The 21340-nt window shown below is 42.0% G+C and overlaps 1 protein-coding gene across 3 annotated transcripts in view; it reads left to right on the top strand.

Moving 5' to 3' along the window:
• Nucleotides 1-21340, top strand: part of RABGAP1L (RAB GTPase activating protein 1 like) — a 231396-nt gene that overhangs the window by 122987 nt on the left and 87069 nt on the right. For all 3 annotated transcript variants that reach the window (XM_072932817.1, XM_072932816.1, XM_072932818.1), the window contains 4 exons: nt 1289-1402; nt 15183-15257; nt 19294-19419; nt 20788-20931. In XM_072932817.1, coding sequence (XP_072788918.1) covers nt 1289-1402; nt 15183-15257; nt 19294-19419; nt 20788-20931 — 459 coding nt within the window. The remainder of the gene's footprint in view (nt 1-1288; nt 1403-15182; nt 15258-19293; nt 19420-20787; nt 20932-21340) is intronic.

A 21340-nucleotide genomic window follows, 5' to 3' on the forward strand; every position in this document is an offset into this window, starting at 1 on the left:
CTGCCCATGGCAGGAGGGTGAAATTGGATGAGCTTTAGGGTCCTTTCCAACCCAAACCATTCTGGGGTTCCGTGGCTTCACAAAATACAGATCCTGTTGCTGTCTGATACAGAGGTATTAATGTCAAAAAAATGGAAAGCCACAGCTGAGATCACTGAACATGAGACTATTGTAATTGGATAAACTAAAATTAATGATAGCCAAGATTCAGAGAAGCCATCAGCTTTAGGGAGACAACACAAAGTGATGTTTTAGCTTCTTGCAGCCATTTCCTTAGCTGCCATTGAAGGGAATGGAGAAATGCAGCAGTGGCTGGGGTAGGATCATCTCCCCTGGAGTGACTCCCTGGGGTGTTTTGGCTAAAGAGGGATCCAAAAGGGAACTGGAGCTGGGAATTGCTGCAGACTTCTGGCTAAGCCCACCTGGCAGCTGCATGACTGTGTGCCACAGGCTCACTGTGGAGACTTGATGGAATTAGAAAACCACTGAAATTTGGGAGATTACCTGGTTGCTGACTCCAGCAGGTGTAAATAAGCATTTTTATGGAGAATCCTGGTTAACAAGACACAATCTGAGAGCTTAGAAGCTTTTGTATAACAAAAATACTCTGTTTTCAAGATTAAAGTTATTTGTAAGGGATTTATATTCCAAGTTACAGGTGAAGGTTTTGTTGGTTTTTCCTTTAGGATTACAAAGGTAATGGAGAAAAGCACCATTTGATATTTGCCAACCTAAAGGTACAGGTCACTGGAACCTGTTCCTGCTCTGACATTTTGTACAACTTCCTCATCCACACAATGGTATTCTTTAGGTCTGTCTGCAGTGATTCCCATCGTTTTATAGAAATCCTTTTTGAATTTTTAATTAACACTTTTTATGGTAGATTCATTCATACAGCATTTCAAATCAGTAGCTTTAACCTTATGAGACAGCCTAATCTTTTTGTTTTGCTTTTTTTTACTGCTGGAGCAATACAGTTAGTATATGATCTGTGGTAAAAAACAACAATTAAACAACTGGTAATTTCCTCAGAATTCTAAAGCTGAACCTTAAGCCTTCAGGACAGAAAACATGCTATGTTGCTCTTGTTCAACTGTCAAACTATGCTGCATAAGAAACTACAAAGGATTTTCATTTTCTTCTCAAAGCAATTTTGGAGAAGTCAGTAAAGCAGCTATCTAATGTATCCATGTTGAGTGCATGTTGAATTTTCTATTATGTTACATTTAATTATACTGTTAATGGGTTAATGTGTCAGGATTTTTCTCTTTTTTTTTTTTTTTTAAAGGATTCTGCTCAGGAGAGCGTCATCAAACGAGATATCCATCGTACCTATCCAGCACATGATTATTTTAAGGATACAGAAGGAGATGGTCAGGAATCACTGTACAAAATCTGTAAGGTACAGTCAGTACTCTGAATTTTAAAGCCTTTTCCCTATTTTGTGTGACTTTATTTTGCCCTGGTAACCCTATTCTGGTCCAAGTTGTTAATCATTAAGATTTTAAAACTTTGTATAGATTGCATGTGGAGACTGCGTTACCTTTTTTTTTCTGCATTATCTTTTACAGTTTTGAATTTGGTACCTCCTAAGATGCAGATGAGAAGAGGCTCAGGCTGGCTTGAGCCTCCACCTCCTCTTCAGAGGAAGTGGTGTAGGAGCTCCTCTTTTGCTCTGAGTGGAGAGATTTGCAGAGGAGGAGAAACAAACCCTCAGAGCAAGCTCTGCTGTGAGGTTAAACAAGAATTTCTGTAGATAATTACCTGGAGGACAAGTTTGCTGAGCATTCCACAAGCAGTGTGTGAGCAGAGCTTTTCACTCAGAGCTTCCAGATCACTTCCAATAAGAAAAAACTCTTTAAATTTTCCAATTTGCACATGGGAAAGTTGAGGTACTAAGTCAGTAGATTTGTCCATCTTGTACAGACAGACTTCTGTTGTTTGAGAGAGATCCAGAAGGTAAAATATTGCAGCCAAGCAGGGACTTTTCTGCCTGGCAGTTGTAGATTTTGCTGTGGTTTTGGCAGCCAGTTTTTGTTTCACTTTTTTTTTCCTAAAATTCATGATTTTCATGTAGAATATTTTGTAGAATATTATATAACATAGAATTAATTCTGTTTATGTAGAATGAATTCTTGCCTTAGACAAAGCCATTTCCCTTTCCTTTCCTCTTCCTTGTTGCTGTTTCCACCTCTTGCTGATTGCTAGAAATGATGGAGTTGTCATAGCAAGCAGAAAAAAGTGTTCAGCCTTTGGGGTATAATGACACATTTTCCTGTTCCCCAGATAAATTCTGTGGTGATACATATTTAATGAAATTGATGACTATTAAATACAGCTGCTTAGGTACTGGGATTCAGTATTGTGAGCAATTCACATTTTAAAAGAAGTACAAAATCGGGGAATAAAGAGAACTTTCAACCAATGGTAGTGATTTCTTCCTAATTTTGGAGGGCTCTAGAGGGCTACAGGAAACATTTCCTGTGCCAATCTATGAAAAGAATAAAAATCCAGGTAATTGTGGGGTTGTCACTTTGATACCAGTTAAGTGAACAATGATGGAGTAATTCAGTTTTTCAAGAATTAAATGTGAGACGTGTTATAGTGAAAGCCTGTGAGTTTACTGAAAATAGATCATGAAAAGCTAACACAAAAAGCCAGAAGTACAGGTTCCATTGGTGAAGGTCTTTTGATTGGAATTCTGTAGCTCCTGTAGCCTGCCAAGATCAAAATGTAGAAATGCTGGACAAGTTAGAGCATGAACAAGATACACATTAAGGAGTTAAAGACTGGTCAGCAGGCTCCTAAACAAGCACTGAATAAATGGATTTCAGTCAAAGCATTATGAATATCTCTTCTTCATTCCATGTACTCTGGTAAGTCACCTGGAAGAAACCAGAAAGTCCCATTCTCATGAATATGTCTTGGTGACACAGAGAAAAAGGGGATGGTAAACAATAAGGTGTGAAGGATGTGGAGATGGATGAACCTCCTGTAGAAACAGTTTGACTTGAGCAACTCAGTGTTTTGCAGCTGCTTTTAGTTACAGTGTCCAGATTTAAGGACATCTATTCTACATTTGAAAGAATCTGTAAAGTTTTGTGAGGATGATGAAAGAATTTGGGAACATTCTTTGAAAGGAAAAATTCTTTTTCATTACAGTGTAGCTCAGTCTAGTTTGTTTAATAAAGAACAAATGAAGGAGTGAATCTGTCTGAACTGGAAGCAACTTAGAAGAATTATCTGTCCAGCAGGCAGCTTCAGAGGGGCACAGATCTCAGACCTTCCTAGGTTGTTTCCTTTCTGTAGGAAATGTGAATAATTCTGCATGTTTTCTATATCTGGGGGCTCTCCTTATTCTCAAGTGTTGCCTCACAAAGGGCAACTGGCGACCTGGTTCAGGTGGCAGCACGGCATCCCGGTCTCGCCCAGGCTACTCGGGCTAATCAACGCACGCTTACACCAATGTGGCAGACGGTCAAAAAGCCTTTATTATCTCATCTCGTGGGTTTAAATAGTCTTGGGGGTCTTTGCTACGTCAGAGGGGGGTTGTGGGGTCTCAGGGGTTAGTCGGGAGTGGAAAGTTACTGGAGCAGGTGTGGTCACATGCTCCTGGGGTTAATGGATAGCGTGGGGCAGGGGGAGGGGGAAGGGTCTCTCTCTTTCCGTCACATCCCGTGGTCTTCCGCTTCGCCTGTCCCTATCTACCACATCTCCCCTCCCCTTATCATATATAAAATGAGGTAGTCGTAGATATAGGCACTGGAGTGAGGTACAAGCTTGTGACTTGTTAAGGAAAGGGTGGTTTGGTAAACCTGAGTCATTTTTTTCAAGGCGGGTCTTGAAGGCTTTAGCGACTGACTGTATTCGCAGTTTTTGGTTTACAGCATTTGTTGGTGGCCTATGAACAAAATGTTTGCCTTTTCTAGACGGGCCTGAACAAATGAGACTAGTTTGTTCAGCAGGCATGGTCCTATGGTAATAGCTAAAAGCAGTATTGCCAGTGGACCTACCAGAGCGGAAATTAAAGTGGTGAGCCAAGGTGATTGATTGAACCAGGATTCAAACCAGCTCTATTGGGTTTCCCTGTCTCTCTTTCTCTGAGCCAGTCTGTCTCGGAGTTCTGCCATGGAGTCTTTAACGACTCCCGTATGATCTGCATAAAAGCAGCATTCCTCTTTCAAGGCTGCACACAGTCCTCTTTGCTGCATGAACAAGAGGTAGATAGGAGATGGATTTCTTGATCCTCTGTAGATCCTCGTCGATGGTTATTTGCAGCTGAGAGAGTCCATGCTGCTGGGTTGCGATGGCTGAGACAGCCGTGGCTGTGCCAGCTGCTCCCAGGCCGAGCAGCATCGCGATGGTTATCAGGTTTCTCGGGAAGGTGGTATATCTCTTCGTCCGAGTGATACAGGACCCTAGAACAGTCAGAACTTGGACACAGAAATCGATAGAGTCGTTAAATTTGGCAAGGAACATATGAGGATTCACTTTGGATCTCTGGCAAACCTATATCCCAGATGCGGATGGGACTACTCACTTATTGGTCCTCTGCGGGGAGTGTCCCACTTGCACTGGTGGGGGGCACTGGCTGTGGAGTAACTGAAGGGGGTGTCTAAAGCAATGCCTTCGTAGAAAAGGGGGTTTAACATTATAGTAAAACTAATAGGGGTTAGTCAGGTTCGGTTTGGTTTCGTTTAGGGTTAGTAAGGTAGCTTCTAAACAGGTTGGCTATGTGGAACACGAAGGATGGGGTGTTTACTGTGGTGATCTCTTTGTACACCTTGTCACTTGAAAGATGTTGCACGATTTACTTAAATGGCTGATGAGGGTAGTGGCCTGGGTCAGCTTGTCCTCCAGGCACAAGCCTCAATAGCAAAATTGCATAAAGACACTGTGCATGTCTGGGTCTCACCGCTGTGGGATTCTCAGGTGTTTTCTGGCGGTTTGGTGGTCTGTCATCTCTCTCTGGAGCAGGGCTGTACGCATCACGGGGATGGTCTATGAGCATGTCCTGCAAACAGAAACTCACAGCTTCTTATTAGTTTTTGTTTTGAGGATCAGGTTTGATTGGCAGCAGTGATTGTGTGTCAGTGGCCCTTTCCTCCTGCAGCTTCAGTAGGATCCCCTCGGGCGTGTTTGGGGTGAAGGTGCCGCGGCGGGCTTTGCATTGCCAGCGTCGGGGCCACAGGGCTTGCGGAAACATCGGGCAGTCTGCTCTTGTGTCTGCCCAAAGCTGGAGTCTCACCACGTGGGGGTCCCGACTGCCACAGAGGCGGCACGTCCCCCACACCTTCGGGGGCTTTCTCCCCACTTTCATGGCTAGGGCTACCCAGGGGTTCCGCTCTGGGGCGTTCCCTGCTGACCCTGCGGCACAGGCGCTGTTATTTGCGGTGGGAGGAGGCTGAGTTCGGCCCGCGCGCTCCCCCCCCCCCGTCCCGTATCTCCGGGGGCTGGGACCCGCATTCCTTAGCGAGATGCCCTTTCCTCCTGCAGCCCCAAGGGGTATTTTTCCCCAGCTGGTAAAACTGGGTTGGTTCGTATTGTGACCGCTTTTCGGTGCGGCTTAGAACTTTACTTGGTTTTGTTTTAAACTGCGCTGGTTCCGTTTCTTCCGTTTCGGAGTCCTGGGCGGCTCCCGCCGGCCCCTCCGAGCCGGCAGAGCTGCTGCCGGGCTCCGCGCCGGAAGTCAAATGCCAGCGCACTTCCGGGGCTCGGTGCCTTTTTGTTCGGCTCCGAGCTCGCTCCTCCCCGCAGGGGTGGTGCCGCTCCCGCCCCCCCGGCTCGCCGCGCCTCCCGCGGGGGGTGGTTTCCCCCTGAAATGGTGGCAGCTTCAGGCGCGGCTGCCGATTGGCTCCGTGCTCTCTGCCGCTCTCCGCCTCTTTCTCCCGCGCACGCGCGCCCCTGAAATCGCGCGGCTCTCGAGTTTTCGCGCCGAGACTACTCGCGCCCCGCCCCCCTCTACGGTGTCCGGCGCCATTTTCAAAGCGGCAACGTGGCCGGGCAGTTAGCGTCTCCGCCCGAGCCGCGGCTTCCGCGACTCTGGCTTCTCCTGCCAGCTCCTGCCAGAAGCACTCCGCGCGCTGCTGCGCCTCTGACAACGGGTCGCTGACCGGCGGCGGCGGCGGGACGGGCGGGGAAGCTGCGGTTTCTCGGGGAATTTCCGCGGCGGGGGTGTTTCGGGGGGTTTTTGCGGCGGGGGTGTTTCGGGGAGCTTCCGCGGCGGGGGTTGGGCTCTGATCTGAGGAAGGGGGCGATGCGCTGAGCCCCCCCGGGTCTCCGTTCCCGGGCGGACCGTCTTCAGGGACGGTCTGCGCTTCCGTCCCCGCCCCGAGCCCGGGTCTAACTAATAAACACATATGCGCTGCACTCCACGTCTCCTGCTTTTCTATTGCCCTGCGCGGGGCTTTTTCTACTTTGCCCCGTGCCTTAGGGCTCTCGCCACTGCCTGAGGATTTCGTTTCCCCGGCCAGCGTGGCTGTACACTGTTCCCATATTCCCGGATGCGTGGCATCCACTGAGCATTCGGTTGCCCCAAGCTCAAGCAGCCTCGCTATAGCAAGATAAAAGTCCTTGAGCTTAAATTCGATACTCCATTGCTCACAAATCACACTTACGACCCATGCGACGCTGTCCATGACGCTCGCGGGTCCCGGGACGTCTCCCTGCGCCAAGATACAGTCTGACCGCTCCGGCCGCTGCTCCTGTCCAGGCATATCCCGTCAGCCGGGCGAATTTTTCCCCTTTTCCCGGGTTTCGGCACCAAATATGTTGCCTCACAAAGGGCAACTGGCGACCTGGTTCAGGTGGCAGCACGGCAGCCTGGTCTCGCCCAGGCTACTCGGGCTAATCAACGCACGCTTACACCAATGTGGCAGACGGTCGAAAAGCCTTTATTATCTCATCTCGTGGGTTTAAATAGTCTTGGGGGTCTTTGCTACGTCAGAGGGGGGTTGTGGGGTCTCAGGGGTTAGTCGGGAGTGGAAAGTTACTGGAGCAGGTGTGGTCACATGCTCCTGGGGTTAATGGATAGCGTGGGGCAGGGGGAGGGGGAAGGGTCTCTCTCTTTCCGTCACATCCCGTGGTCTTCCGTTCGCCTGTCCCTATCTACCACACTCAAGGCCTCTACTGCTCCTGCAGAGAAAGTTGCTGTTGCTGTTAGTTCTTTTTTCTTGAAGGATCTTAGAACTCAGAAGTGGTGCATCCCTGACAAAGAGAAAGTCAGGGGAAAATGCCAGGAGGTGTGTATGGATGAACAGGGTGCTCCTGGACAAACTCAAACACAAAAGGAAGCCTCCAGAGGGTGCAAACAAGGGCAGCTAGTCTGGTAGGAATACAGAGAAATTGTCCAAGCAGACAGGGATCAGGTTTGATCTAAAGCCATGATAGAATTAAATCTGGTCGTGGATGTGAAGGGTGACAAGAAAATATTCTGTGGGTACATCTGTGATAAAACTAAGAGATAGTGTGGGAGAAAATCTTCCTTCCTGTCCAGAAGGTAAAGGCAAACCTGCTTAACTCAGGACATGGACAAGGTTGATGACTTTTTTGTCTGTTTTCACTGGCAAGTGCTCCAACATCACTGCCAAGGCCACAGGAGGCAAAGGCAGGGACAGAGAGGATGAAAAACTGCCCAGGGGAGGAGAATGTCAGGTTTGAGATGATCCAAGGAGCCTGAAAGGCCACAGAACCTGATGAGATGCATCTGTGGCTCTGAGGGAACTGGCAGATGAAGTTGCTAAGCCACTGCCCATTGTATTTTAGTCATGGGCATCCTGTGAAGTTCCCATTGAGTGAAAATGGGAAAACATAACCCCCATTTTTAAAAAGGCAAGAAGAGAAGGCTGCAGGGAGGCCTTAGAGCCCCTTCCAGCGCCTAAAGGGGCTCCAAAAGAGCTGAAGAGGCACTTTGGAAAAGGACCTGGAGTGACAGGACACAGGGAATGGCTTCCCACTGCCAGAGGGCAGGGTTAGGTGGGATTTTGGGAGGAAATGCTTTTCCTGTAAGGGCTGTGAGGCCCTGGCAGAGGTTGCCCAGAGAAGCTGTGGCTGCCCCATCCTTGCATCCCTGGAAGTGTCCAAGGCCAGGCTGGATGGGGCTTGGAGCAAGCTGGGCTAGTGGAAGCTGGCTGTCCTGCCCATGGCAGGAGGGTGAAATTGGATGAGCTTTAGGGTCCTTTCCAACCCAAACCATTCTGGGGTTCTGTGATCTTTGATCAGAGACCTCTCTGTGTCCACCAAGTTGAGGGCTGCTCTTCCTGTGAAGCATTTTGTGTTTACCTGGAGTTTAATGACCTCTGTCACCCAGCCACTTTTTCTTGATAGAACATGTTCTGCACAGCAGCTTTACAGTCACTTTTTAATTCCCTGCTCCAAACAGCTTTGTCTCATCAGCAGCCTTTCTTACTGTGCTATTTTCATGTGTTCTATAAGGTTTGTGAATATTTGCAGCACGTCTTTCTGCAGGGTTCTGTGAGGGACCCCACCTTCACTCTCTGGGTTAGAACTGACTTCATTCCTACCTTTGGCTTTCTCTTCTTTCATCAATTATTTGAGTGAGTAAGGGGATATTCTGTAGCAGCTCAGTTCCCTGAAAAGCCTTTGGGATCTTGGTGAAGGGTTTATAAAAATCCTGGTAATCTTAGTGACTCCCTCATTCTTTCATGTGCTCATTGGTTCAAAGAAGGATTTGGGAAGCATTGCTTTCTGCTAGAACAGCCATATCCAGTCTTCAACATGGAATTATTTATAAATTTACTGATGACACTGAAGGGTTTATACCTACTTGCCAGTACTGAGATCAGACACAACTGCTGGGGAGATTTCCAGGCAGTAACTTCTCCTTCATCCTTGCAGAGTTTCCTTAAATAACTGTGGCTGTGACAGATATGTTTGGGTCTGACTGGACCTTCGAGTTTATGATTAATAAACTGTTTCCTCCAGTCTGTGGGTTTTCAAGAAATATTGTTAAAGCCTAATTAATCTGCTTATAAACTTGTAATTTCATTGGGAATAAAAGTAATAATCTGTGTTGAAAGTAATAATGTGGCAGTTTTGTATTACTAGAATAACTTTTACCAGAGGTGCTGGATACTTCTGCCCTTATTCTAATGTGAAAGCAAGAAGTTTGAAGAATGGGGTTATTGAATATGGCTGGGAAGGGTCTGTCCTCAAGTGAGAGGGTAGAAAGCTGAAGAGCATTTTCTTCATTCCCCACTGAAATGAGAGATGATCTGAGCTGTCAGATAAAAAGGAAAATCATTAAAAGCTCACTGCCTCATTTTAACAGGTCTGCCAGTTTTTGTTCCAACTCTTTATCTCCTCTTCAGAACAGTAGGAAATCAGGAAAGATGAGAACTTTTTCTGTTGCAGAACATTTATGTGACAAAGTACCTAAAAATAAACTTCAGGACTGACAGTGGTGATAAGGAATGAAACGAGTTTTAGATTTTAGACTGGAGATTTCACTTGAGGACACCACTTAAACTTGATTTTCACAGAGCAGATTTTGGGGAATCTTTGGGAAAACTGCTGCTTCTTGCCTGCTTTCTGTTTAAATACTCTGCAAATTCTAGCTGTGTTTAAAGAGCACACCTCAGTGGTACAATGCATAACTTGAGTAGAGCTCAGTGCCTGCCTCCATGCTCTGTCCATACTCACAGCTCGAGGCTCCAGGGAAACAGAGCACCTGGCAGAATTAATCCTCTCAGCTCTCGGGAGTGTGTGCAGTGCAGAATTTAACAGGAGATGTGTTTGCCCTAATTTTCTGGTTAAAGTAACTCCTGTTTAACAAACAACCACTGTGACTTTAATGGGGAGAAGGGAGTGTGGTGTAGGAAAATCAGTCAGGTGAGCTGGGACTGGGCAGACTGGGAAAACAGACACAAAGTTTTTCAGAAAATGGTAGAATTACTTCTCAGAAGTTCAGAGTTGGTGTTAGTGTTTCTCAGTAAGCTGAGGCCTTGCAGAAGGATGGCAATCATTTGTATCAGGATGTATTTTGTTACTAAATACTTATTATCCCTTTGTGGATGAGATTTGTAGTTTTTTCCCCAATCCTGGTCTCACTTGCCTGAAGGTTTTAGGTGCAGGATCAGTGTGGTAGCTGGTTTGCTGTGAGACCAAACACTGTGTTTTAGTTGTTACAGTCTGTGGGTTTTGGTACCCACATTGGCAGAGAAAATAACAAACTGCTTTCTAGCAATACTGAGTGGGCTTCATTATGGAGTGTTTGAGTTTTTGTTACTGTATATTGAAATGTGGAAATACCTTTGAGCTGCTCTTCTGTAACCAGTAGCTCCTATGCCCATGATGAGCCATGAATAATGGCTGAAAGTCTAATTTTCATATGGTTTATTTTCACATTTTCATTTCCATTTTATTGCAACATGCCTTTTCAGGTAGTCACTTCACTGTGCATTTATTCTTCCACATTTTTCAATCCCTACTATCTCCTTAGATTTACAAATGGGAAGTTTCAGTGTTTGGCCAGGTATAATTATTTGTCAGAGAGCAGATCTCATTTATCCCTGCAGAAATCTATTTGCCAATTATAGGATAAACACAATCAGTTAAGAATTATTTTTCGCGTATTTTTAGTTGTTTATTTTCCTTGCTCCTGGACTGAAGGAGCAGTGCTAGTAAATATTGTTGTCTTGTTTAATTCAAAGGATTTTTAGTATTATCTTGTCTTCTTCTGTTTCCATTGTAATGAGGATCCTTCTCTGTGCATCTGTGCTCAGCAGCACCATTCTTGCACACAATGAAATGATGTGTAACTTTCTGCTGAGCCTGTACCAGTGGAAGGTCAGCTCAGGATCCTGAATGCTGGGAAGGGCTGTTGGGGGCCTGCCTGGTGGAAGGTGAAGATTTCTTCATCCTCCCAGCTCTCCCATCTCACATTGTGTAACAGTGACATGCCTCTTCTGATACTCCACAAATGAGTAACTAATGTCTAAAAATACAGTTTTCAGTTAATGCAGAAGCTCCTTGTATAATGTGATACATACTCAATGTTATTCTTGTAAAAAATTCAAGTATGGAGTTTTAAATTATGCTGTCACTAAGATTACTTAGTGACTGAGCATGTAATAAAATACCTTGTTGTGAAAACATTAAAATAAAATAAAAATAATAAAATAATAAAAATATAATAAAATAATAATTTTAATTAATAATATAATTTAAATAATAAGAAAAATAATAAAATGCCTTGTTGGGTGAAAAGTCTGCATCAAAGTATGGATGTTTTCCTGAGACACTCTGAGTTTCAGACATCATGGAAGTTTTTCAAAAAAGACTAAAGGAAGCTTCAGCACAGAGCTATGTCTGTATTAAACACTGAGTAGCTGCCCTTGGTCATTTCATAGAACGGCATAAACTTTCCTCTTCCTTATTTAAACCTGCTGGCACTCACAGACAGAAGTTACAGAAATCCAAACTGAGGTTTTAAATTCAGCCATCTTTCCCTTCATTTTTTAAATATTAGTACTTGGAATTTTTCTGTCTACAGAAGATTCTGATCTTGGGAGATTTTCCTCTCTTAATTATTTTGGAGAAGAGTTTCTGCCCAGCCCTGGATTCTTGGTTCACTTTCTCAGATGGTTTTCAGTCATGGACTTTGAGAAGACTCTGCTTCCAAAGAATTCACTTTCAAATGATGATTACTAAGAACTCCATAGTAGCTTGTTTCAGAATACAGATAAGTATTAAAAATATGTCTCAATTCTGTGAGATCTTCATTTAGTTAAAAATGAATGAAAATAGGCTTCAAGTCAGAACCTTCATTAAATCCCATTATGAGGCAGAGAATATTTAAAATCTCAGTTAACTGGGGAAATGTAATTGGAAGTTCCTCAAGAGCTTAGGAGAATAATCAGTTAAAAACTGTGAGATGTCACAGGTTGTCATGGGAAAAATCCCATCCTCTTGAAATTATAAAGTTACAACGACTGCAGTGGAAATAGGGGATTTTGCCTTGTTTTTATATTTCATGTGGAAAATGAAAGTTCCTTAGAAGCAGAAATCTTAAATAGTTAGTCTTAGATGGTTAGTTAATGATATATGGTGGTATCTGTAGGCAGCATCCTTATTTTTGAGGTTATTCTAGTTAATTACATCATATTTCAGCACTATCAAATCCCATAGGTTGCTTAAAAATAAAACAGTATAATTGGAAATGTGATGTTCATTAAGATTCCAAAATCTCTTTGCATTGGGTAGATGCAATGAAATCATGTATATTTTAGAGACTTCATTAAAACCTGAACCTTTCATTGTCAGGATTATGATTGTTTGACTTAAGAGCAGAATCTTTCTTTGTTTGCTCTAATTCTGATGCAGAACTGAAGTTTGTGTCCAAGTATCTGATGACAGCTGCTTGTCAAGATCAGATTTTAGGGAAGGGCCTGTTTTCAAAAAAATTTCCAAAAAGTAGATCAAGCAGTTAATTTTTTTTCATGGCTTTTTGTTGCTTCAAAGGCATTTTAATAATTACATATTTTAACTGGGCCCTTTGACATTTTTCTCCTATATAGGCAGTGTCCACTAATTAATTTCATATTTTTATTGCAACCATATTATCCAATACTTCTGTTTTAATCAGGCAATGAGTGGTTTACCAGTTTGCTTTTCCCCTCAAGCTTTTTGGGTGAATAACATTCATTCTTAATAAATTTTCAGTAATTTTATTCCTTTTAATTTATGATTGCTTCTGATATTCAGTTGACACAGATCCTTCAGCACATCCCCTGCTAGAAATGGCTCCAGCAGGATAACAAACTCGATGATTCTTCTGTAATAAAACAAACACGAGGAAAGTTCACGGGGATTTTCTACTGGAGCTTAAATACAAATTCTTTACACTAACCATATATTTTCCAAGCAGAGACTTTGCCTTCATGCTCTGAATGTGTTTGAAATGGATTTATTATGAGCTCAAATGTGTTTAGAAAGTTGATTATGAGATACTTTGCTGTTCTTCCTTCATATTTTGGTATTTAACTGCAGAGTGAGGATTTTTTGTACCCTCCTTGTTTTCCCTCTTTTGCTGTAACTTCAGCTTCTTTCAGAATCTCATAAGAAGTATGTTTTTATTTCTTACAACTTTCTGTACTTTTCAATCTGTGTCAGTTTTGGAAGCAGTTTGTTTTCTCCAGTGTGCTGGTTTCTTAATACTTATTTTAAAATAACTTGTTTGGATTAATTTATTGCTTTTTCCAGCAAATTATTCACTATAATGCTTCTCACAACAGAAAACCCCCAGGCATTGATAATTTGATGTTCATTTCAGCCTATTTTTTTTTAATAAATTCAAAGTGGGTTTTTTTTATAGTATGAAGAAATCATAAATCAAATTTCCCATTTGTAATTCTGAAATTCTTTTTCTAAATGGAGCTGGCCTATCAAAACCAGGAATAATAAATCATTTAGGAAAGCTACAGAGACAAGACATTAGGCATCTCTATGGGCAACAAATAGATAAAGACTCATGATGGTGATTAACCAGTGGATGAGTCTAGCTAATGATATAAAATATTAATTTAAGCATCTAAAGTAATTTCTGTGAATTTAGTACTTAGTAGCTAATTAACTTCTTGATGGAGAAGTTCTTTTTTTCCAATTGAATTTTGTATCTGCAATTTTACACTTCTCAAGTTAGATTTTATGTTTGACTTTTGTGACTGGAGCTGTTTTAAACTGGTAAGCTGGATTGCATTGGTTCATTAAACATTTTTCAATCATTTCTGTGACTTCTTGAATATTTTTGTCCACTGAAACTGAGCACATTTTCACTCCGCTCCTAACTGATACCATCTAACAGCTTTCAAAAGAGTGGTGAGCAGGACAGCCAAAGGGCAGAAGGACAGACAGGCAAATGGCAGAAGGACAGACAAAGGGCAGAGGGCTGCAAGTCCCAGGTCAGCTTTTCCCAAAGGAAATGCAAGGCTGAATTGTTCAGAAACAGTGACCTTTAAAGGAATACTCAGAATATTCTGCACTTAGAGAAATCCAGTTTTCCAGAGCCATTGCAGAATTCCTCACAAACACTACATTCTCCCCATCAGATTGAAAAATTGGATTGTCTGATCCTTGTGGCTCTTTCCTCCCCCAGCTCTGCCCTTTGCTTGTTTATTTTCTCAGGATGTCTCTCCCTCTGGTGTCAGTCCTGCTTGCTCCTGCTTAGACTTTTTGCAAGTTTCTACAAATTCTTAACATCCTCTGACAGCTCTTTAAAAACAGTATCTGTCTTCTCATCTTGGAAAAGTAAAGGGGAAGGAAAGGTTAGTTATTTTCGTTTGGGAATTTTTTTTAAGAGGAAGAAAAAGCATGTCTGTCATACCGTAGGAAAATGAGTCTTGTTCATTTTTCAGCATAACAAGGACATGGAAAAACTGTTTCTGATGAAATCTTCAGGTTAGAGTAATTCTCAGCTGTTTTCTAACCTTAGGTCCTGCACTTGCATAATGTCAGAATTTGTTTTTCCAAAAACAAACATTCACTTTCCCCACAGCACAAACTACCCAGGTTTTCATGTTATATTTGTTGCATTGGTATTCTATCATTACTCACCTGAGCAGAATTAGCTTTGATTTAGGTGAAGGGAAACTGCATCCATCTCCTTTTAGGCTGATTGAAGAATAAAAACAATAATTTACAGCTACATTACCTGTGGACCTTTGAGAGTTAAGAGACCTTTGGGTGTTTTTAGAAGAGCCCTGAAAGCACAAGAGTGCTTACAGTTTTACCCCTATGTGATTTTAGCCTGAGTAGTGTTACATGGAGAATCATGGAATGGCTTTGACTGGAAGAGACCCTAAAGTTCATGGGCAAGGACACCTCCCACTGTCCCAGGCTGCTTCAAGCCCCATCCAGCCTGGCCTTGGGCACTGCCAGGGATCCAGGGGCAGCCACAGCTTCTGTGGGCACCCTGTGCCAGGGCCTGCCCACCCTGCCAGGGAGGAATTTTGTCCCAGTATCCCATCTGACCCTGCCCTGTGTCCATGGGGACATGGAAACATTCCCTGTGTCCCGTCACTCTAGTTCCTGATGGAATGGAGCTCTTCAACTTCCTTGCAGGCCCCTGGAGACACTGGCAGTGTCCTGAACAGTTCATTGATGGGAACACACTTTGGTGATGCCTTTATGCATTTTAAATACAGCCTGACTTTTCTTTTTTCTAGGCCTATTCTGTCTATGATGAAGACATTGGCTATTGCCAGGGACAGTCCTTCCTTGCAGCTGTGCTTCTGCTTCATGTGAGTTAATTGCAAAATGAAAGCTTTACTATTGGAAACCAAGGCAGCTGTAAAATCAGTTGTAGTGCAGCCATGCTGTTTGACAGATATTTATTGTTATTTATTTGCTTGTATTAATTTTCCTCTTGTTGCTTTTTGTCCATAGAGATTAATGGCTTCTATCTTCATGAAAGTAGATTTCCTTTATCTGGGAGAAATCGATTAAATTCTCAAGTACTTCTGTGTCAAAACCTGAAACCAATTTGTTACATATTAATTTTTTCTTTTAATTTAGTTGTCACCTAAGTGAGCTCCCTTTGTGTTTATGGGGAATTTAACTCCAGGAGATATTCTCAGAGCACCTCATCAAAGCAATTAGTCTCACTAATTTTTTGGAAGATTTTTTTCTCCTAGGGACATTGTAATATCTTCTGAGGAAAGCTGATTTTTTAATCTTGGTATTTTAGCCTGTAATCAAAAACTGCACAAACTTTGATCTGTTCCTCCCTTTATAAACACATGGGTATATGTCCAGAGATAAATAAATAAATACACAATTTTTGTAGGTGCAAGATGCTTTACATCTGATGTCTCAGTGGCAAAGCAGCAGATTCAAATAGTGTATTTATTGAGGTAAAGACTATATGAATAAGCCACCCCAAAGCTCAACCACAATTCTTACTCAAGCTTTTGCCTGCTTTTTCTCTCAGGTTTTAATTAGTAAATTATCAGTCAGGATTGAAATACCTTTTGAAGTGTGGGTTTGAGACAGCTGCTGATGTTAAATATGTTATACATGCACTTCCTAAGGCATTTGGAACTCGTATTCAGATTATTTTAAGTTGTAACTCCTAGGGAGTGCTGTGATTCCTTGATGTCTTGAGAACCATGATGCACAGCAACAGCGTTGCAGAGAAGCTTTACATCTTTTCAGAATAAAACCAAAATAGTCACATTATTGCAGTCTAATATATACTGTAAAATAGCTTATCTAACAGTTATTTTGCAATTATTTTTTTACCCAAAGCATTTTGAAGCTGCACTGGAAAAAATGAGCCATTTTCAGTACCAGAGTTATTTAGAAATGTGTGGGTGTCACATTCTTAACATCTGCTAATACCTCAGCTCCTCTACCTTAGTGCTGTGCTGCCATCACTACAAAGAATCAACTCTGTTCTTAGTGCCCTGTACACAGGGAATGTTAAATGGAAATACGCTCATTTTAATACACCCTTTATAACTTTTGGTTTCCTCAGAGGTGTCTTGTTTTGGAAAGACAGGTGTCTGCTAAGGAAGGCAGGAGCCTCCCCTGAAATGGAAAACTGTAGAACCCTTCTCTCCGAATTGTTATAAATTTGAAATTAAGGGGGGCTCTCAGGTAAAAATATGGGAGCAAGAATAACAGTTCTTTATTAGGGAAGAAAATAAAAAGATAAAATAAACAATGCAGTGAACCAAAACAAGACTGACAGAGTCAGAATACAGCCTGACACCCTGTTAGTCAGGTTGTTGGCAGCAGAACAATTGGGAATTATGGCTGTAGTGCTCCTGGAGTGTCAGGTGTGGTTCTGTTTAAGCAGTGATCCTGTAGAAAAGGGCTGTAGTCTTCCTGCAGTGGGAGAGACAGCTGTTCCTCTGGGAAATCCAGTGCAGGAAAAGCTGTGCTGGTGTTCCAGAAACTCATTATATCCAGGTAGGAATGCTTAGCTCCTCCCACTGGGCAGAGCATCTCACAATGGGATGTTACAGTTCTTATCAGTCCCACAGTGACATTCAGTAGCCCATTATCAGCAGATGTCTCCCCAGAGGGAGGATTGGTTATGGAAGAGATAAGGAAAACTGCTCATTTAACAGAAGACAGCTGCCATACAGATGGGAAATTGAATACATGTTGCCTTGCAGTCTGGGACAAGAGGATATTAAAGTGAAATGCTTAGAGAAGGGGGAAGCAAGGAGTCTCAATGAGCCCATGTGACTGGGGAGCTTCCTAAGATGCCCTCAAACTCCTTTTTTTCTTAAATTCTCCAAACAATCTGTATGCTGTAAACATGTGTAAGACCCTCTGTTACTGTTCTACCTTCTCATGTATTTCTAGAGCCCTTCCTTTCCCTTTTTTCCCTGGGACGGGTTATCCTTTCTCTTCAGTGTAGATGTGTTTCAGGGATGGTTGGGTAGCCTGAACCTCCATGCTCTGTTTTTGTCATTTTGCTTCTGTGATGGAATTCTCATCAAGGGTATGCAGGTAACTTCTAATCACAGGGAAACAGCGTTGCCAACTCTAACAATTGTACTGTGAGGCTCACAGTACTTGACTTTTTTTTTCTTGTCTATTTTTCAGAATCATTGTCTGTCAGGAATGAAACCCCACCTAAAATTTCACTTTAAAAAATTACAAATTTCTGGCTTTTGTGATTTCAGAGAAATGACAGCAAAAGTCAAATACCTAAATGCTAAAAATCAGAATGGCAGTGCCCAAAATTTGTGTTCTGCTTAAATTTAAAAAAAAACCAAAAAACTATATATGATTTTGAATTCTTGGGGTCAGTAATACTGGAGAATCTTTGTTCATTGAGAGCTCTTTGACCTCTGTTCCATCTCCTGTCTTGGGGAAGAGATGGTTGGCAAAGCACAAGAGTCTGACTGAGCATATAGGGTAGATGTGCTTGTGCATGAGCACCTGTCATTTCATTAGAAATAATTGTATTTTATCAAAACCCCTGAAATTTGCATTCATTGTCTTACAGAGCAGATTCAAGCCTTTTGGTCAGGATAAAATTATTTCGTCACTTTACTTTGTGTGCAGCTTTTTATATGCTGTCTGTGGGGATCATTCCATCCAGATAAAATTGTGTTTAAGAGCTTTGAAATTCCTAAGAATTTGTCTTGGGTAAATGAAGCCCCAACTGATAGGCATCAGGCAATCTGGAAATACTTTGTGCTAACCAGTTACTTTCCATTGTGATGTCTGAATATGAAAATGAAACTGTCTACCCATGGCCCTGGAGACAGGCCCTAATCATGGACTGAGCATAAGATGAAATCCTGAAGGGAAATATCAAGAGCCTAAAATTCTCTTTGAAGGAAATGCTGAGCTTTTATCTGTAGCTGATATCAGATATGAGGCTGGCAGTAGGCCAAGTGAGTAACACACTTAAAGGTCAAGATCTGTTCTTGATTCTCAGCAATTGTTTTGATTTGTTACAATCTGGTGCTTCCAAAGGAAAGCATGTTTTGAATGTGATGGAAAGGTTGGTTTGGGTGCTGTTTGTGCCTGTCATGACTATGTTCCCTGAAGGCACAGGGGAAGGTGATGTGGAGGTTTTGTGACACAGGGTTTCCCACCAAGTCAGCATTCAGTGGGCTCAAGCCAGCAAACAGAAGTGTGGAGTGGCTCAGACAATTGTGTTAGTGCCACCTTCCAAAGCACCGTTGGATGAGAAATTTTGGTCAGAATGGAACAGAGATTATGGATATAGGGCTTCTGAAAAAGTCAGCATGGTAATAGATGGGACTGTGGGAAACCTGACTTCAGAGTTAGATGTCCTGGGATTTGGATGAAGGTGGATGAGCATTGTTCTCACTAGAGGTTGGTTGTACCTTAATTCTCCTGAATTTTTCCCATTTAACCAAGTATCTCTCAGTAGACCTCACTGTCATTAGTTGTTGCCTTTTTGTTTTCCTTTTTTTTATTATTTTTAATTGTTTTTATGTACCTGAGAGTTGAGTACTGGTTGTTCTCATACTTATTTGACAGAAAGAATGCTGCTGACAGTTGTGCTGCTCCAGGGATGTAGAAATACATGAACCTGTGATATGATCCCACATTTTCTTCGAAGAAGGGCTCACAGAGCCAAAGCAAGATGCTCATCAAGGAGAATAGTCCCATTGAGATTTTAGTTGGTCAATTCAGCATTCACAGTACTTGATTGAAAATTCTAATACATCCCAGGTTCTGAATTCATTGTACACAAAGTGTTTAAGTGTGTGTATGTCTGTGTAATGCGTGTCCAGCCTTAGCTCTGTTATTAACCTTGTTTTTGTGTATTTTTCCAAACAGATGCCAGAGGAGCAGGCATTCTGTGTATTTGTGAAAATAATGTATGACTATGGCTTGAGGGACCTCTACAGAAATAACTTTGAAGATCTCCATTGCAAATTTTTCCAACTGGAGAAGTTGATGCAGGTGGGACCAGAGTAACAAATTCTCCTTCAATTTGTTTCATAAATGGAAATACTGGCATGAAGAAGAGATTAATGCTTTGCTTTCAAAAGCTATTGGACAATAAAACCCCTTCTCCTTTTAGAGGTGGGGTAAAGCAAAGTTTAATAGCTGAATTCAAACATCTTGAGTCAGATTTTTTCTAATTTGTTTTGTCTCTGATACACCATTTCTGCAGCTAATCTTTGTATCCAAGCAGGTATTTGCCTTTACCCCCCCCCCTCCTCTGTTTCTGATGTTGTTTAGAGAGAATGTCTCTGTGCTTTTGAGGCCAGTGTATCCTTTGGACTGCCTCCATCAGTGCCCTACTTTCCATGAATTATGTGGGTGTTAAGAGGTCAGGCAAATCAGGACATCCTGATGCTTATGAAATATCAATCAAGTGTGGACCACTGGGCAGGTTTTATTGTCTTTTCCAAGACTCTGCTCTTTTTTCAGCTGGAATTATTTCATCGAGCAGTTTAGCATAACTGAAGGGCTGCAAATGTTATACATTGTTGTTGTGACTAAAAAGGAATTATTGACAGTTCATCAAGCCCTGCCCTTCTGTTGGCACAGCGAAAAGTTGCTTGCTGAAGTCAATTCTCACAGATAACCACAGTACCTCTGTGGCATATACTGAAACCAAACAAAACACACTATTGCTAATTTAATGGTATTTTTTCAGATGTCAAATTGTGCATATTTCATACTTGATGGAGTGGAATTGCATACTAATTAATGTGACACTTCAGCATATGGTTTTCTCAATATTCACTTATGTGAATTTTTAACAAACAAACCAGATTTTATTAACAAATATACTCTTAAAAAAAGTTACTTCATTAAGTGACTGTGTCATCACTGTTCAGTAGGATGTTCAATGCTTATTTGTGTTGCTTGTATGTGCTCCTGGTTAGAGAAATGGTCTGATGGAGTTGTGTGCTCTGTTGCTTTCAAGCTCTTCAAAGTGATCTGGTTCCTGCAGCCACTCTTTTTTGTGGCAGAAGTATTTATAGCAAGACACAGGAAAGGAATAACTTAAAAATATACAGTGTGGCATAGATTTTACAACTGCTCTGCCTTTCAACTATTGAAGACTCTATAATTTCTCAGTATAGTCTCAGTATATTCTTTGATGCTGTGATAGAATCCACTGTGGATATCTTACTAAAAACTGTAACCATGGGCACTGAAATTTATCAAGAAACATCTTCATTGCTCAAAAGAAACCAGGCTTTCACTTTGTTGTGTTTTTTGATATTTAGCAGCCCTGGTCCTTACTGGAAATATGGATGAAGAATTCAAATTAATGAGTAATACTGAAACATTTATTTTTTTCCTTTATTGCAGGAGCAGTTACCAGACTTGCACAGCCATTTCTCAGACCTCAACTTGGAAGCTCACATGTATGCATCCCAGTGGTTTCTCACTCTTTTTACTGCCAAATTTCCACTCTGCATGGTCTTCCACATCATTGACTTACTACTTTGTGAGGTAAAAAAATATTGAATCAGAAATTTCTCCCTCCACTCCGTGTTTCTTCTTCTTTTATTTCATTTTGTTGAAGTCCTTTACTGCTTAATTATAAAATGTGTGTAGTCATGTAGAAACCATGGTTATATTGAACAGAAGACGTTCAGTGAAACACTGGTTTGGTTTTAAAATTAGAACTGTGGATTGCCTCATTTTTTGCTGAGGGCTCTAATAAGGAATATCTGATGCACATGGCTGTTTTCATTTAATTTGTTAAATGATTATTCAGAGTTAGGAATTATAATTTCTTGAAGACACATAGTAGGGAAAGCTCTCCAAGTGGCCTGGCTCAGAGTGCCCACAGACAGAAATGGTGGTGCATGGCCTGATATTAAACAGAGTGAGAAGGGCCAAACACAACTGAAGGAAG

Source organism: Taeniopygia guttata, chromosome 8, assembly GCF_048771995.1.
Source record: "Taeniopygia guttata chromosome 8, bTaeGut7.mat, whole genome shotgun sequence".
Classification (NCBI taxonomy): domain Eukaryota; kingdom Metazoa; phylum Chordata; class Aves; order Passeriformes; family Estrildidae; genus Taeniopygia; species Taeniopygia guttata.